Source organism: Lipotes vexillifer, unplaced genomic scaffold, assembly GCF_000442215.2.
Source record: "Lipotes vexillifer unplaced genomic scaffold, Lipotes_vexillifer_v1.1 scaffold474, whole genome shotgun sequence".
NCBI classification, from domain to species: domain Eukaryota; kingdom Metazoa; phylum Chordata; class Mammalia; order Artiodactyla; family Lipotidae; genus Lipotes; species Lipotes vexillifer.
Window position 1 is genome coordinate 1,358,556 of NW_006772385.1, and position 18,870 is coordinate 1,377,425.

Consider the following 18,870-nt stretch of genomic DNA (forward strand, 5'->3'; position numbering starts at 1 on the left):
CTGCACCTGATTAGAAATACAAGCTGCTTCTCTGTGTCAAAGTGTCTTAGATCCTCCAGGCAAGAGTGGAATGTTTCATTCTTACTAATAAAATTTCAAATAGTAACGTTTACATGGACTATAAAGAACAAGGTTTCTCCGTGTAAGAATGTAGTACTCATCCAAAGATGCGGGTTATGATACTTTTTGGTTGCAGTTTTTCCTTAAAAGAAACTGTTTCCTGTAAGCGTTACAACTGGCTTTATCTTATACTGTTACCCATCCTGATGAATGGCTGGGCAGATTTTTACTTTCTCAGCAGTTACAAATGAAAAATACGACTCGGTCTCTCAAACCACAGCTGATCCTCCTCTCAGGGCCTTGCTGAAGTTATGGGTTTGCCCGACCAACTTTCTTTCCTCTCATTTTGGACCTCAAGCCTCCCCTGATGAACGAGACGTTGCACCACTGTCTTCGACGCCTTTCTCTACGTAACCTTTCAATCATCCTGCCTTCCCAGGCCACGCTCAGTGCGTGGGGGGCGGTCCCACTCTTCTCAAATCCTATTGGGTGAAATCCACGCCTCTCTTCGCAGTGGGGACGGGACAAGAGAGAAAGGGCCTTTCCCAGGCGCGAGAGGATGACGTCACAGTAGCGGAGCCGCGAACTCCGGCTGTTTGGGGCTCTGCTAGCTGAGGGTGTCGACTGAAAACAGTTCCGTCCGCGATGCAGTCGCCATGACCATTTGTCAGTTCTTCCTTCAAGGCCGGTGTCGCTTCGGAGATCGGTGCTGGAACGAACATCCCGGCTCCGGGGGTGCGGGCGAAGGACGGCAGCAGCAGCCCTCAGGTGACGTTCACCTCCATCCTTCGTCCCTAGCCGAGCTGGGGAAGGCCTTTCGTGGGGCCGAGCCGGAGAGGAACGGCCGTCCCTCGTGGGCTCAGCCGTTGGGCACAGCGCCGTGGCGCACCAGTCAGGTGACGCGGACGTTCCCGCGTCGTCCCCTCGCCCGCCCCGCCCACCGGCTTTTTTATTCATTTATTAGGAACTCGGTTGGCTTTTGTTGAGCGGTTGGAGGCATGGGCTTGGTCCTGGTTACTCATGAAAAACAGTTAAGTTTTAAGTCGGAGTACGTGTCAGAACTTGTCTTTGGGCGGCAGTGGTTCGCAGAATTGGCATAGGTCGACCCAGACGCCTCCTTTCTTTACTACTTTACTACCTTTCTGCGTACTTGTTTTTTCCCCTTGATGCCTTGAATATAATTTTTTCTAAACTTGTTTCTAGGGAGGGGCTAGCAACTGGGGTCAAAGTCAGGATTCTTAACTTTGGGAAACTCCTTTGAAGATCTAATAAAAGCTACAGAGCCATTAACCTCAGATAAATGCACATGCTCATAAAATTTGGGGTAAAATCGAGAGTGGGATGCTCAGTTAAGAACTCTGGGCTATGAGGGAAGGGGGTGCAGGACTACGTTGACCTGCTTCCTGGCCTAAGTCATTGTCGAAGCTTTTGGAATATTTCACTAAACCAATTGTGGATGATGCAAAAGGATTGACTGTCTTCGAGGAGAGGAGGGGTCCGAAATGAAACCATTGTACAATGCAAGGTTTTAGAGGTCAGATGAGTCGTTAGGTTTTCTTAGGACTGAAACTTAGTCCTTAAAGGTACCACAAGATGCTGACCACCTCTCCCTTCTCTTTCCTCCTTTAGGGCTATTCATCTGACCCTTAAACCTTGTGTTACATTGTGGTTTCACGTCTGATTCCTCTTCTTGGGGACAGTCTTTTTGCATCACCCACAATTGGTCTAGTGAAATATTCCAAACCACAAATTAAGACTCAGGATCTGATAAATGTGCGAGTATTTCCAGGAACAACAAAACATAATATGACATTCTGTTGAGACTCACTCTAAACGCAGTAATTAGAGAATAAATGTTGAATGGATGAATGTTAATGGATTTTAAAAGTGGAGATAAAACTAGTCAAGTAAACAGTGTATTTAATGCCTAGAAACAAATAAATGCTTATGGAATTAGTAAGTATGAAGACCAAAAGCTGTATACAAAAGATGGAATGAATTTCTTCAGTTGTGTCATCCCCGCAAAGGATTTGAAACTCTAGGAAAATAAAATATCATTAACCCAGATCCCTTGAGGCATCTGGTCTAGCAATCTGCCCCCTTTCCTTTTAGGTTTCGTTAAGCAGTTTTAGAATTGGGAGGTGAATTTTCATAAAGGAGTGTATCTCCCATCACTCGAGTTTTTAATATACATATTTAATGGCATATCTCCTAATTCATTCAGAAACAAGGTGAATTATCTTGACCCCAACTAAGTGATGAATAAATGAGACAGTAGAAGTGAAAAAATTTTGTAAAATATAGAGACAGACAGGAGAAAAATGTTGGCTCATTTTGATAATTATAGAATACTAGAAATCTGCTCGTAATAGAGGAACTCAGTACACTTTATTCATGTGTAAATTACCTCTATAATCTCCCTATGGAAGGTAGGTGTTGTTTTCTCAGAGAGAATGCGGAGTCCAATAGATTTACCCATCTATTCAAGGACAGAAGGTAGACTCTAATCTTTTATATTCAATACACTTCTCAATACATTGTCTGTTTTTCAGATTTTACTACTATATAGGGCCCAGTTGGGGAGCAAAGAATGGTACAGACACATCTTTTTATCATGAAGGAGCTTACGATTTTGGATACATGCCTTCTATCCACTCCATTATCGAACAGTTGTTTACCTAATAAACTTAGGTCAGCTGAATTTAGTAATATATCATTATTTTTCTGTGGATTTACAGTTTTCTCAATCTTGTTAACTTAGACCATTATGTGATTTGTTGATACTACACTTACCTATATAAATTGAAAATGAAGAGTTTTGTAATTTAAAATGAGTGGAGGCGGTGCTCGCCTGGAGGGGTGGGATAGGGAGGGTGGGAGGGAGGAAGACGCAAGAGGGAAGAGATATGGGAACATATGTATATATATATAACTGATTCATTTTGTTGTAAAGCAGAAACTAACACACCATTGTAAAGCAATTATACTCCAATAAAGATGTTAAAAAATAAATTTAAAAAATAATAATAAAATAAAATAAAATGAGTGGAGGGCTTCCCTGGTGGCGCAGTGGTTGAGAATCCGCCTGCCGATGCAGGGGACACGGGTTCGTGCCCCGGTCCGGGAAGATCCCGCATGCCGCGGAGCTGCTAGGCCTGTGAGCCATGGCCTCTGAGCCTGCACATCCAGAGCCTGTGCTCCACAACGGGAGAGGCCGCAGCAGTGAGAGGCCCGCGTAGCGCAAAAAAAAATGAGTGGAAATGTAGTGCTTGTTGAATCTTTAAATAATGTCTGCACATATAATAAGACAAACTACAATGAAATTTTAAGAGATTTTAAAAATGAGTTGCTAGTAAAATTGTTTATTTTGTTGTTTATTTCAGGTAGTAACAGACGAGGATGGAATACCACCAGCCAGAGATATTCCAGTGTTATCCAGCCATCCAGTTTCTCCAAATCCACACCATGGGGGGGCAGCAAAGATCAAGAAAAGCCATCTTTTGCTTCTTTTGATTCTGGAGCGTCAGCTAGCAGGAACAGGGGGTTTGGATTGTCTCAGAACCCATTTGCTTCACCTAGCTCTGATGGGCAGAAAGATGAAAAGAAACTTCTGTAAGTGAAAGCCTTCAGAAAAATTCCTGCCCATTTGCTTATTTTTTTCAAAAGTACCTACAGTACTTTCCTTAAAAAAGAGGTAATGTTATTATTACTTTATTAAATTATTAAAAAATCAGAATAAACAAAAAGCAGAAAAAACATCCATGATCAGAGATAACTACTATTTTGCAGGTATCATACTAGACTTTATTTCACTTAAAAATGTCATTCTTCTTTATCAATACAGTGAGTTCTTGGGGATAATTATGCTTTTTCCACTTTTCTATTGATAACAGCGTACTGTGAATATCTTTCTAATGTAGTCCTGCTTATATTAAATTATGAGTTCTTTACAAAGTATGAGGTGATTTAAAGCAACTTTTTTTTTTTTTTTTTTAACATCTTTATTGGGGTATAATTGCTTTACAATGGTGTGTTAGTTTCTGCTTTATAACAGAGTGAGTCAGTTATACATATATATATGTTCCCATATCTCTTCCCTCTTTACTTTTAAGAGGAATCAGAGGTTGTTGGGAAGGTTGTTAAAACCCAAATTTGCAACTGGAATGCTTGCTGAAAGCACCTGGTTACCTCAGCAGTCAATATAAATTACAGAGGCTTTCGTCCTTATCCCCTCCTGGGGCACGTGGAGCACAGCCCTAAGGGAACTCCTATTACTCTTTTTTCCAGTGCTCCAGGAGACGTGCACATCTGTTGTTGACACATGTGGAACCTCAGCTCTCCCACCACCTCTCACACTGTTGATGTGATCATGATATTTTCAAACCTAAGGAAGGACCTCCAGGCAGAAGGAAGACACACCTGACACAATTAAAACCAAAACAGTTGGCACACTGGGATACAGATGAGGAATTTACTGCCTTTCTCTGTACACTCCGAGCTGCTGGATGTTAGTGAAGGGTTAAGCTAAGGACAAAATTAAAGAATTGTATCTGTTTTCTTATTACATGAAGAGGTTGCATCACTTGGTTTTTCCTTAAAATCTCTGACCATAAAATTGTGACCCTTTCCTAATTTACCTGGGCTACTTCAAGTTTACTTTGGGGAACTCCTTTCCACAGACAGATTGACATTGCCTTTTAGGATCTTGCAATGCATGCTGGTTAAGAATCTTAGCCTGGGAACCACCCGGACCTGGGTCTGATACTTGACTCACCGCCTACTTACTAGCTGGGTGACCTCAGGCAAGTAGCTTCCCCTCGGCAAGCCCATCTCCTTATCTGTAAAGCAGGTAGGACACCCCACTGCCAGCCTGGGAGTATTCTTGTGAGGATTCAGAGAGACCTTGGTATCAAGTCTTCCTCTCGGTGACCGACGCATAGTTAAGTACTCAATAGTTTCTTTGTTTTTACCATTGTAATTGTTTTACAAAAGAGAGTCGAACAGATAAAATGCACAAGCTGACCTGTAACATAATTGAAAAACTTAAGGCAATGCACATGTATTTTGGCAGTTTAGAATGTGATAACTGGACAAACGTTTCTTCCTTGTTGAGTGCTCAGCAAAGTCTGCATACTGTGCTATTAGAAATGCCTGTTATAAGGGGAACAGACCTCCACCAGGTTCATAGTATCATTTGAATTTGAAGGCATTCCTTTCTCACAAAAGGAATTGCCATTTGAAAGGACAAGTCCCTATGAGGAGTAGAACAGACAGCAGAAGGTCTTGGCTTTTAGCTGCCTGAGCCATCTCAAATAATTCATCCAGTCTTCTTGACCTCTGCTTCAACCTCTCTGTCCAGGAAAGCAACAGGTATATTGCATGCAAGGAGGTTACTGATTCCTTCAAGTTTGATTTTGGGGTCAGATAGAACTAGCTTCAAATTCTAGCTGCACAGCATGCAAGCTGTGTGGCTAATGATTTTGAGCCCTAGTTTATGCCTCTGGGAGGAGATTAATGGGGTACCTTCCTGATAGGTTTGCTGGGAGGATTAAAAGAGAGCAAATTGCCCAAGCTTTGCAAATGGCAGCTAATAAAATAATGAAAACTTTTTGCTTTCAGAACTCTATCTTAAATTGAGGACTCCAAAGAGCTTCTGTGACTATTATTAATTTTTAATTAAAAGTAAGTTAAAATTTATTTTATTACTATGAGAAACAAAATGAGAAACTTTAAAAATATTTGTGTATTAATTTAAAAATCACAGCAAACTCTTAATATGCTAACATAAAAATACATTTTTAATAAAAAGTAACTTTTTTTAAAAAAAGGAACAAAAGAGAAGACTTCATTAGTTTTTTTTTTTCAAGTCCCTTTAATGTCTTAGTAGGAAGGAGTGGAATTCTCATATCTGCTTCCACTAAAATCTGTTGCAGTATCACACATTACTTAGCTTCTGGAAAACTCCACTTTACACCCTAGATGGAATGAAAGCAGAGAAAAGCAAATAATACCTTGGCATTATAAAAATAGTTTTGACCTCATGGACTCCCTGAAAGGGACTCAGGGACCCCCCACTCTTTGAAAACAACCGACTTGGGACAACTGTCTTTCAAACTCTCAAACTGTAGATGATCCAAAGGCTTATGTAGAAAAAGAATGTTACAATGCATAAGAGAAAGAGAAACATCAAGGCCAAGAATATAGAATATCTGAGTCCCACTGAAGAATTTACTTTTAGAAATAAGCTTGTACTCAAGTACGGGGCAGGAGAACAGCAGGAGCCCGAACATATTTACAGAATCAGGCAAGTATCAGGCAAATATATTCTCCAAACAGACTGGACAAACTTGTGATGCCAGTAATCCAGACATCACAGATCACTGCTTCTATGTCTCTTTCTCCGTTCTCCACCACTCCACACCAGCACTGCAGGAAAATACCCATTTGCTCTCTGGATTATCGAATGTTGTAGTTATACCCCACCAGGGCATGGTGACTCAAACCCAGAAAAACTCATGGGTTTTTCAAACACACAGACCTGGGTTCAAAGGCTCGAATTGCCACTTAAGAGCTATGTAGTCTTGGAAAAGTTACTTAAATTTACTGAATCTCATGTATATGATGGGGATTGTGATGGACTAAAAATGACCATATTCTCTGCAACTCCTCCCATCAAAAGTGTGGAATGCAATGGAATACTACTCAGCCATAAAAAAGAAACCTTACCATTTGCAATAACATGGATGAATCTAGAGGGCATTATACTAAATAAGTCAGACAAAGACAAATACCACATGTGATCTCACTTATATGCAGAATCTAAAAAACTAAACAAAATGAAAACAGACTCATAGATACAGAGAATAAATGGATGGCTGCCAGAGGGGAGGGTGGGTGAAATAGCTGAAGAGGATTAAGAGGTATAAACCTCCAGTTATAAAATAAATAAGCCTGAGGATGGAATGTATAGCAATAATGCAACTTGTGATCATGGAGGTCACTTATAATAGCATCTCGTATTCTTCTTTCTAAAACTTTTACTTCAGTAAGCCCATGTAAACATTTCATTTGATTTCCTTCATTATTGTGGAGTAGATTTCTTACCATTTATTGAGAACATTCATAGTAGAATTTATGATTGGTGCCGAAACAGTGCCTGGCTGTGTATAACTGTTCCGTCAGCCCCCAGCAATTAGGACAGAACTTAAATATACTCATTAGTCTTTTACATCCCATAACTAAATTAGACTAGTTGTAAACATTTTGAACCATGTACCATATATAATTAATTAAAATAAATAAATAAAGTAAAAAACCAAATTAAAAAAATTTAAAAAGAAAAAAGAAACCCTCCTTCCTGTATTTGATGTTGTCATAAAAATCCTAAATTTTATTATTATTTTCTTATCAGTTATTCTTATTTGATTAATTCTGCTATTCTGGATAAGGGGGAAATACTTTATTTAGACCCAGATATATCCATGACTTTGCCAACAAGTTAACCATGGACATGGGTCTGTTCCCTTTTTGCAAAATGTGAGAATTAGACAAAATGGTCTCTGAAGTCCTAACCACTTAAATATTTTATGGTTCTTTATTACTTACTGGTTCTTTCTTTCTCAGTTAAATGATCATTGATGTTAATAATGAACAAAGAAAGATTAAACTTAGTATTGTGTATTTTATTATATTTCAGTTCTTTAAGATATGTATGGTATGATAGTTGAATTCTCAGTAAATGTATCAGTTAATGGTTCAGTGTATTAGAAAACCAAAATTATGAACTTCTTTGATATTATAATATTTATAATCATGAAATGTAGCTCATATTTCTACAAGCTTCTGCTTTAAAGAACACTCCTCAGAAAATATAACGGAAAAATCTAAAATTATATATTTACTACAATTTAAAATTTCAATCATTGAAAATTATAAGTGGTAAATTTTAACAATCAGTAGAAAAAGATCTTTTGCCCTTTTTTTTTTTTCAGGGAAGGAATTGTAAAAGATATGGAGGTTTGGGAATCATCAGGGCAGTGGATGTTTTCTGTTTATTCACCAGTGAAAAAGAAACCTAATATTTCAGGTAACTAGAAATTATGTGTTTTTAAAATGTGTCTTACAACTATTATTTTCTAAAACCAAGACTATGTCAAATAAAGAAATCAACCACAATCTTAGCTACAGTTAGGAGAGTTTGGACATTGTTTAAAGTATCCAAGTATTCTAGCAGAACTTCATAATTCAGAGGTTGAGGTTGGAAGATATAGTTTAAGATATATAGATCCCTTGGGAAAAATAGTAGAATCAGGAACCACGACCTTTCCAATTCTGTAAGGCCAAGAAGAGGCTCTGCTTCCTTGGTTTCCTGTAGATACAACTTCAGAACCCTTTAGCTGCCTGCAGTGAATAGAAGAGTCCCGTTATGCCAAGGCTTTGGCTGCCTGATTCTGTTCTCTTTCTCCCCTATCTTTTTTTCTAAGGATAGTTATTTTTCATAAAGCATGTTGAGATCTATTCTGGGGGTAATATTTGAAGGTAAGGAGCCTTAGCTGGGCTACAGAGATAGCATTTCTTTAGAATACTCCTTTCCTTCCCATTTTCTTTTGTCCATAACCCTTTTTGGGCTGAAAGCTAGACCACCACAGTTGTTTTTGTTTTGTTTTTTTGACATCTTTATTGGAGTATAATTGCTTTACAATGGTGTGTTAGTTTCTGCTGTATAACAAAGTGAATCAGCTATATGCAGACATATATCCCCATATCCCCTCCCTCTTGCGTTAGACCACCACAGTTTTCTAAGCCTACTCTGGGTGGTCCTGGGCCCTATTAAGTTGAACAGCAAGTGCCTAGAAGATGAGAGCCCTTTCAGTCTCTCAGAACTCTGGGATTTCTGTCTGTCTCTGCTCTGTCTGCTCATTCTCTGTGAGCATTTGTGTCACACCACTCCTTAGTTGTTTATTTACTTAATCATTCAACAAATACTTATTGAATTTCTTTTGTGCCAGGCCTCATTCTAGGTGCTAGGGATATAGCAATGAGTAAGATAGATAGGATCCATCCCTTATGAAGTTTATGTTCTTGAGGGATGGAGGCAATAAGTAATACAAATAAATAAGATAATTTTAGATAGTGATTTTTCTGTAAAGAAAATAAGTGTTAAGCCTTTTTAAAAAAGTTCAGAATTGAACATAATGCCTGATGCCCTAGAGCAGTGGTTCTCAGTGTGAAATGTAGATCCATAAGCAGGGTTGTAAGATAAAATATGGGACATCCAGTTAAATTTAAATTTCAGATAAACAGTATTTTTAGTATATGAATATCCCATATAGTATTTAGAACATACTTATACTTTTTTTTTGGCTGCGCCATGCAGCTTATGGGATCTTAGCTCCCAGACCAGGGATTGAACCCCGGCCCACGGCAGTGAAAGTGCCAAGTCCTAACCACTGGACTACCAGGGAATTCCTGGGACATACTTGTACTTTTAAAGTATTTGTTGTTTGTCAAATATTCAAATTTAACTGGGCATCCTCTTTTATTTGTCTAAATCTGGCAACCCTATTGCTAAAATCCTTTTAGGGGCTGTACAAGTTTAGAAATATTTTCATAATACTAAGACATTAATTGCCATTTTCACTGTGTTGACATTTGCACTGTTCGTACAAAAGCTTTGATGAGGCACAGGCAACAAACTGTACTAGCAGATTATAATAGTCAATAAAAAAAAATTTTAACGCCATTTTCACTTAAGAATGTCCTTGATGAAGAGGTAAAAATTATTAAGTTTATTAAATATTGACCCTTAAGTGTACACCTTTTAAATATTCTATGTGACAAAATGGAAAGCACACACAAAGTAACATTAACAAATTTTTTGATATTGTAAGATGACATGTGCCAACATTTGGAGGTTCTGGATAACTCAGTGAACCAATATTTTCCAGATGACCAATGTGTGATGTTACAAAATTATGCATGTTTGAAAAATCCTTTCTAAGTGCAAGATAAAAGAATTAATAGTTTTGGTTTCTTAATATGATTTCATTAATATGATTTGAGTCCACATTATAGCTAACCTTTAAGAAACTACTGTCTGTCAAATTTTGGTATAGTATCAAGAAGGATATCCACAATTATCTGAAAAGGCCATTAAAGTCATCCTTTTCCAGCTACACATCTGTGTGAGAACAGTTTTTCTTCATATACTTGAACCAGGCAATATACTGAAACAGGTTGAAGCAGATTGAACAGCAGAAGCAGATATAATAATCCAACAGTCTTCTATGAATCCATACATTAAAGAGATTTACAAACATAAGACAATGCCACTTATATCACTAAATTTTTATTTTTTGTTTTGGAAAATAGTTTTTTCATTTATGTTGATGTATTTCTTATTTTTAAGTGAATTAATATTTTCTACAATTTTTCAGTTTTCATTTCAAATATGGTAAATATTGATTTATGTAACCCATGTAAGCAAAAGGTCTGCCATCCTTATTTATTTTTAAGAATGTAAATGGTCCTGAAACCAGAAAGTTGGAGAATCACTGTCTGTAGGCATCCATTATAAATTAATTTTTCTTGTGCAGCTAGAATGATACTACGTTTGTACCATCCTTGAAAGAATTGAGGAAATAGTCACTCAAATCATTTTCTGTCTTCATGGTTCAGATGAGTAACAGATGGAAGAAGGAGAAAGTAGCCAGAGGGATAGTGTTTCTTCACAGAGAGTGGTTATCTATTCTTAGGAAGCAGTATTGGAGCTGAGTCCTGAATGAAGAGAAGATGTCACTTATGGGAAGATTTGGGGGAAAATGTTCCTTACAGTACAATAGCTAGTGCAGAGACCCTTGTGGAAACAAGGTTGGCATGTATTTCGTCTAGCAAGGCCTGAATTGCCAGAGGAGAGTAAATAAGAGAAAGAGTAATATGACATAAGGCCAGAGAGAGGCAGCCAGGGGCCAGATTATGTTGGGCCTAATTGCACTAGGAAGCCAGAAAGAGCTTTGAGCAGGAGGAGGGATATGATCTGATTAGAAAAAGCTCACTTAGGGACTTCCCTGGTGGCACAGTGGTTAAGAATCCGCCTGCCAACACAGGGGACATGGGTTCGAGCCCTGGTCCGGGAAGATCCCACATGCCGTGGAGCAGCTAAGCCCATGCACCACAACTACTGAGTCTGTGCTCTAGAGCCCGCGAGCCACAACTGCTGAGCCCGCGTGCCACAGCTAATGAAGCCCGTGCGCCTAGAGCCCGTGCTCCGCAACAAGAGAAGGCACCGCACTGAGAAGCCTGCGCACAGCAGCAAAGAGCAACCCCTGCTCACTGCAACTTGAGAAAGCCCACGCACAAGCAACAAAGACTCAGTGCAGCGAAAAATAAATAATTAAAATTAATTAATTTTTAAAAAGCTCACTTAGACTGTTGTATGAAAAGAAATGGTCTGTTGGGGGGCAAAATAGCGGCAGGGCAATGAGTTAGGAGACAACTGCTGATGACTGAGAGTTACTAGCAGTGGAGACAGAATAGGTCAAAATTCGTGTTCTGTTTTGGAGCTAGTACTGGCAAGAGGCTTATTAATTAGATATGGGGAAAGAGAGAAATGCAGCTTATTAATTAGATATGGGGCAAGAGAGAAATGCAAAGTGATTCTAGGTTTTGTGGCCTGAGCAATTAATAAAGGTGGTAAAGACAAGTTGTTAGAGAGCTCCAGGATTCTGATTTGAATGTTTAGTCTTTTCTTTATTCTGAGGTAAGAGTCTTTGGAGTTAATGGTGTCTGGTTACAAATAATTCTCTGTAGAAAAATATCCTGAACTTTTTTTTCCTTTCTTAAAAAGTTTTCCTAATTATGAAAGTTACAGCTGTTGCCATAGAAAACTTGGAAAATACAAAAATATGTGACTAAAGCTCAACTAATCTCAGAGATAACAACTGTAACATTTTAGTGTATTTCTTTCAAAACATGCACACACATATTTCTTATTTATAGGTATAATTAGGAATCATAACCTAGTGTTGTATTCTGCTTTGTTTTCAGTGTCTCCATTACTAAAAATACTAGACTGAACATCTTTTTATGTAACACCCTTTGTTTATACATTTAATTATTTCCTGAGGTTAAATCCTAGAAATTCTAAGATCAAAAGGTATGAGCATTTTTAAGGGATTTGACATTTATTGACAATTTTCCTCCCAGAAAAGTTTACCTTTTTGATTTACATAATGACAACTTAGGAGAATGTCCATTTCACCACATCCTTAATAACAATTATTCATTATTAATTTTTGTCAGTCTGATAAAGCATTGTATCTCTATTTAAGTTGTATTTTTAAATTGAACTTTTTTTTTTTTGCGTGAACTTTTTTTTTTTTTTTTTTTTTTTTGTTGTGGCCTCTCCCATTTGCGGAGCACAGGCTCCGGACGCGCAGACTCAGTGGCCATGGCTCACGGGCCCAGCCGCTCCGCGGCATGTGGGATCTTCCCGAAACGGGGCACGAACCCGCGTCTCCTGCATCGGCAGGCGGACTCTCAAGCACTGCGCCACCAGGGAAGCCCTTTTGCGTGAACTTTTTAATTTCATTTATTTACTGGCTATTTGAATTGTTTTGTGAATTGCCCGTTCATTATCTTTGCCCATACTAACTTATTTTTCTTACTGATTTATAATAGCTATTTATACATTGATGTTAGCTCTTCTCCTGTCATATATGTTGCAGTTATGGTTTTCCCAGTTTACTGTTTGCCTTTCAATTTTGCTATTGTAGTTTCTGACTTACAGAATATATTTTTTTAGCAGTATGAATGTATATGTAGTCAACTCTTTCTTGTTTCTTTTGTTTATTATTCCTTCCACTCCATTTATCTTTAGAAAATTTTTCCCCTTCAAAGATCAGATAAACTATATTTTATTCTAATTTTATACTTTATTAAATAGAGTATAGGCTTTGAATTTTTTCCTTATGATTATGAAATTTTTCTAATGATCAAGATTAGCATATTTTCCTTTCTAGTACCTCTTATTTTACTATACTATCAAAAGTATTGGTATTTAAAGATTCCAATTGATTCCTCGCTTCAGGTTTTACAGATATTTCACCAGAGGAGTTGAGACTTGAATACCATAACTTCTTAACCAGCAATAACTTACAGAGTTATGTAAGTTTGTTTCCTATTCATCTACCTAACAGATTAGCTGTTAATTATTGTCTTCTCTGTAGTGGCTTGCTTGTGTGTTGGCAAAGTGGATGAGGTCTATAATTTTTTTTCAGAACAAGGCTATTTTTATATTCTAAATTAAAATTTAGAATTTCTTTGAAATTGGTTGGTTATCTAAAATGGTGATAACATACTTTGACTGTAGTAACTAGGAATGTCATTATTTTTATTACGGGTTATCCAGCAATCAGTCCCAGAAATCATACCTTTCATTATTTGGCAAACATCTATGGAGTATCTCTTAGGTGCAGACACCACAATGAATGCTAGAAAAACAAACTTAAATAAAATGCAGTGTTGTATATAGATTAACATTCTCATATATCAGATACCAAAAAATTGAAAAGCTGGGCTTGAATAAGTTCAGTGCCTAAGGGAAATGACATAAGTCATGTATTTTTTCTATTGTCTACAGTAAATATCATGTGTTTCAACTGGTACACATGTTTGTGTCTGTACTGCCAGGTACTTGTGATTTTAACTAGGTGATACAAGGAGTTGGAGAACAGGGAAAGGGGTCTACAGCTGGAGTATCTTTGGCAAGTAGGGGTAGGTCAACGCAAATTTTACAAGTTATGGGTTGTAAAAATGTTTTATAAATTTATTGTGACTTTGGAAATACAAACATGAAGTTGTTGGAGAGATTATCTTAAACATTCAATATTGACTCATTATTTTTCTGTCTTCTCTCCAGCTACATTCCATCCAACAGTTAATAAATCAGTGGAGGAACAGGGTAAATGAACTGAAAAGTCTAAATACATCAACTACAATAGCTTTGGTGAGTATTGGAGAATTTTCTACAGGGAAATGTCTTATCTATTGCTTTTTTGCAGAATTTCACTTTGGATTTGGGAAGCAAAGCTAAAATTCTCTGTCAAGAATTGTGATACAGGGCTTCCCTGGTGGCGCAGTGGTTGAGAGTCTGCCTGCCGATGCAGGGGACACGGGTTCGTGCCCCGGTCCGGGAAGATCCTACGTGCCGCGGAGCGGCTGGGCCCGTGAGCCATGGCTGCTGCGCCTGCGCGTCCAGAGCCTGTGTTCCACAACGGGAGAGGCCACAACAGTGAGAGGCCCGCGTACCGCAAAAAAATAAAGAATTGTGATACACACATTCTCAAGAACTATATTATCATTTAGAGTCACGGTCCTGGAATTGTTTTCTCTCTGTTCCTTAGTCAGAAGAGCACAGATAATTATGCTTTTCTAAAACTATTTTTAGGTTAAAGTTTTTAACTTTGGTGGTACTAGTTTTAAAAATTGAAAAATATTACATAAATTCAAGTATGCCAGGTTTTCAGCATTTAAAAAGAAATTGCCTTGAAAAATATGAATGCATATTTAGGCTAATGTATACTTTTGTGACTGAAGGACCGTATGTTCCTTGTCTTATACAGAAATGCCTTTAGGAGATATATGCCCACTTGTCCCCAAAGATACATGATCCTACTGCAGCATATTCATTCTCTCTGTCAGTAGTTTATTTTGCTACCCCCATAAGAAGTTCTTAAGAATATTATTTTTAAATAAGATATTTACATTTAGAATTTGATATTTCCAGTCTCCTAGGTGGTTTTTCTTTGTACTTTCTGAAAAAGGCTATGGGAGTAGTAGCTGTCTAAAGTTAGTGAATGACTGTTTGAAAGTCCCGACACCCTACTCCTTTCTCTTTTTTTAAAAATTAATTAGTTTATTTATTTATTTATTTTTGGTTGTGTTGGGTCTTCGTTGCTGCGCGTGGGCTTTCTCTAGTTGTGGCGAGAGGGGGCTACTCTTCGTTGCAGTGCGCGACTTCTCATTGTGGTGGCTTCTCTTGTTGTGGAGCACGGGCACTAGGCACGTGGGCTTTAGTAGTTGTGGCGCACGGGCTCAGCAGTTGTGGCTCACGGGCTCTAGAGCGCAGACTCAGTAGTTGTGGCACACGGGCTTAGTTGCTCCGCGGCATGTGGGATCTTCCCAGACCAGTGCTCAAACCCATGTCCCCTGCATTGGCAGGCGGATTCTCAGCCACTGCACCACCAGAGAAGTCCCCCTACTCTTTTCTTAAATATGTGCTTCTAAATGACTAGACACTTTTTTGGGGGGCATTGCATTTTATTTTTGTTTAATTAATTTTTATTGGAGTATAGTTGCTTTACAATGTTGTGTTAGTTTCTACTATACAGCAAAATGAATCAGCTGTACATATACATATATCCCCTCTTTTTTGGATTTCCTTACCATTTAGGTCACCACAGTGCATTAAGTAGAGTTTTCTGTGCTATACAGTATGTTCTCATTAGTTGTCTATTTTATGCGTAGTATCAATAGTGTATATGTGTCAACCCCAATGTCCCAATTCCTCACACCCCCCCAAATGACTAGACTCTTGTGCAAGCTAATTTCTTCTACCCTTCAGTTGTTGTAATGCCATTTGAATTCAGTAGGACTCCTCAGAAGTATTTTTTCTCTAGTTGAGAGGTGGCCCGCCATCACCATTGCTGATGTAGGAGGGATAACTGAGTCCAGAGAACTATAGAGCTTCCTTCAAGGTTGGAAGTTCCATGTTCTTTGCCACCTTCCTAGGGGCCCTTCTGTAGGTGAGAATCTTGGACAGCCTACCTACAACTGGCTTACCATGTGTCAATTCTTCATGCCAAGTGATTGGGGTTTTTTTAATATTTATTTATTTTATTTTTGGCTGTGTCGGGTCTTAGTTGCAGTTAGCGGGATCTTCATCACGGCATGCGGGATCCTCCACTGTGGCACCCAGGCTCCTCATTGCGCAGGCTCCTCATTGCAGGGCGCGGGTTTCTCTCTAGTTGTTGCCCGCGTGCTCAGTAGTTGTGGCATGCAGGGTTAGCTGCCTCGCGGCTTGTGGGATCTTAGGTCCCCAACCAGGGATCAAACCCACATCCCCTGCATTGGAAGGCTATTCTTAACCACTGGACCACCAGGGAAGTCCCTGCCAAGTGGTTTATTCTTTATTCTTTTAATCTCTTATATGGATATAATTTGTTTATCCACATACCTGTTAATGACTGAGGGAGAGAAGCTAGATGAAAAAAAGAAAAAATACATACTATATGATTCCATTTATATGACACTCTAGAAAAGACAAACCTCATCTCTAGTAATAGAAAGTAGGTGAATGGTTCCCTGGGGCCAGAGCTTGGGAGAGTGTTGACTGGAAAGGGACACAAGGGAACTTTTATGGGTGATGGAAATATTCTAAGTCTTGATTGTAGTGGTGGTTATAAGTTTGTCAAAACTCATCAAAATATAGATAGATTGTTTTAATGGATGCATTTTATTTTATGTAAACTGTAACTCAGTAAAGTTTATTTTGTTTTTAAAGAAAAAATGCCAGTAGGGTTTTAAAATGAGAGAAATCTTATGTGCTTAGGTTGATGATGGAAGACTTCTTAGAGGTAAGGATTAAGTGAAAAGTTCCTTGAAAAGGAGATTAAGATTTCAGTAAGCAGAGACGAAAGACATTTCTAGAGCAGAAAATAGCAAAAGCATAAAATATTTTCAGGGAAAAGGAAATGTTTAATAGATTTTAGTGGTAAACTTTTAATAATGTAATTGCGAATTAACTTCAGTTCAAGCATTTGAGTACGTAGACTGGGTAGCCTCTAAAGGTCCTTTACCTAATATCTAGGTTTTTTGATAAATGCAGATCAACCAGTAGAAACTAAAATCTAGAATTAAAAAGTATTTTCCTGATTTTAATGTGTTCATTGAAGAAACTTAGAAAGTGTTTTAAAAGCTTAAGTAAAATTAAAATCATTCATAATTCATCAGCCACACAATCACTTCGAACTCATTGAGGTTGGCCCATTTTTTTCTATGAACATTCACTTGTAGACATTTTTCTATATTAAACAAAATGAAGACGTTTTTAAGTGCACATTTTAAAAATTGAATTTGGCTATAAAGTGTATAGAAAAGGTACTCGAGAATTATTCACTTGCCTACCTTTTTTTTTAATAGCTCTCTGATATAAAGGGTGGAGTAAATCAAGCAGCACCTGCATTTGGATTTGGCAGTAGGCCATCAGTAACATTTGGGTCACCAGGTAAGTGACAAAGTAATGAAGGACTTCACAGATTCAAAAAAATAGGATTTTATAGGTTTCAAATATAAAGCCTGAAGTTTTGTTTAGTGCCATTTTAAGTCACCCTTGCAAATTATACCACCTTCCATAATAGAGCTTTGAAGAATTTGGCTCATCAAGCATTTGCGAAATGGGGTTCAGAATGGGCATGTTCTTTGAAAGACCCTATGGCTTAGGCTTTAGAAGTATGTTTTAGGAACGGTTTTTCAAGACTTCCATAGGAATACATAGTTAGGGTAGCAGCACCTTTGAGGACTTTGTTGTCCCTGTATATAACAGCATAGTATTGTCCTCAAATGACAGTTCCGATGAGATGAGGGGACAGGTAAAGTGAAGGTTCACTCCCTAATCCCTGAGGTTTCTCAAGAGCTGCCTCCTTGAGTGTAAATTATGGTGCAAATGAGATCAGTGTAGCAGAAAGACAGGACAACAGTGTTTAGTGGGTTTGTCCTAGCTTCTCATTTTCACTTTTCTCTTCTTCGTTCCAGTAAGTTAATTATCATCTAAATATGACAGAAATAAGAAAAAAAAGGGTGGGTGGGGAGTAGTAATATAGCTACATTTTCTGATTAATAGCTTCTTTTTTTCTTTTTCTGGTTTTTGTAGGTTTTCCAGTGAATAACAACAGCAGCATTAATGCTCAGAATTTTAGTTTTAAACCAAGCTCTGGATTTGCTACTGCCCCTTCTGGAAGCCCTTCTGTGTTTGGGAGTACTCCAGCGTTTGGAGCTGTACCCTCCGCCAGTTCTGCCATCACTGCTTCTACTCCAGCTTTTGGACTTGGGAAACCCCAAATCACATCTGCTGCTTCATTTTCATTTAAAAGCCCTGCAGCTTCTGGTTTTGGATCATCCGGATTTTCAGGATTTCCAGCTTCTGTGGCAGCAGGCCCTGTTGGAGCTCCAGAGGCCCCAGCCTTTGGAAGCGGCAGTTCTTCAGCTGGTTTTGGTGGTCCAGGCTCACAGTCTCACGCTGCTTTTTCCAAGTCATCCAGTGACACCTTTGGAAACAGCAGCATATCCACCTCTCTCTCATTCTCAAATGGCAGCACCACAACAGATAATGTATTATTCACACCCAGGGATCAACTAACAGCAGAAGAACTGGAACAATTTCAATCAAAGAAATTTACTCTGGGAAAAATTCCATTAAAGCCACCTCCTGTGGAACTTCTAAATATTTAAACGAGTAATTTTAAATACAGAAAAAAACAGCTTTTAAAATTGTTTTGAGTGGTTCATATGAAAGGGCAGATATATATATATATACACATACATATATATTATATATATACGTATATATTTATAAGAAGTATAAACTTTCAATAATAGGAGTTTTTATATTTAGCATTTTCTTGAGTGTAACTAAGTAAAACAACAAAAACTCAGCAGCGGATTTTTTTTTTTTTTTTTTTGCTATAATTATGAATGGAACTGAAAAAACTGTCAGGGTGCACTGAATAAAGTACTTTTCTTATTCTACATCAC

The 18,870-nt window shown here is 38.1% G+C and overlaps 1 protein-coding gene across 1 annotated transcript; it reads left to right on the top strand.

The window, feature by feature from the left end:
• Nucleotides 1-650: 650 nt before the first annotated feature.
• NUP42 (nucleoporin 42) lies at nucleotides 651-18,606 on the top strand. Its single transcript, XM_007447448.1, has 7 exons — nucleotides 651-828; nucleotides 3,444-3,672; nucleotides 8,052-8,146; nucleotides 13,148-13,224; nucleotides 13,979-14,065; nucleotides 17,260-17,344; nucleotides 17,990-18,606. The coding sequence occupies exons 1-7, from the start codon at nucleotides 717-719 to the stop codon at nucleotides 18,565-18,567; spliced, it is 1,263 nt and encodes a 420-aa protein (XP_007447510.1). The 5' UTR covers nucleotides 651-716; the 3' UTR covers nucleotides 18,568-18,606.
• The last annotated feature ends 264 nt before the right edge of the window (nucleotides 18,607-18,870 follow it).

What these genes read in the sequence shown, in the direction of transcription:
- NUP42 (XM_007447448.1), top strand. Translation starts at nt 717, where the DNA reads ATGACCATTTGTCAGTTCTTCCTTCAAGGCCGGTGTCGCTTCGGAGAT. An exon ending in AAAGATGAAAAGAAACTTCT is followed by an intron (nt 3,673 to 8,051) that starts GTAAGTGAAAGC and finishes TTTTTTTTTCAG; the next exon opens with GGAAGGAATTGTAAAAGATA. An exon ending in AGTAACATTTGGGTCACCAG is followed by an intron (nt 17,345 to 17,989) that starts GTAAGTGACAAA and finishes TGGTTTTTGTAG; the next exon opens with GTTTTCCAGTGAATAACAAC.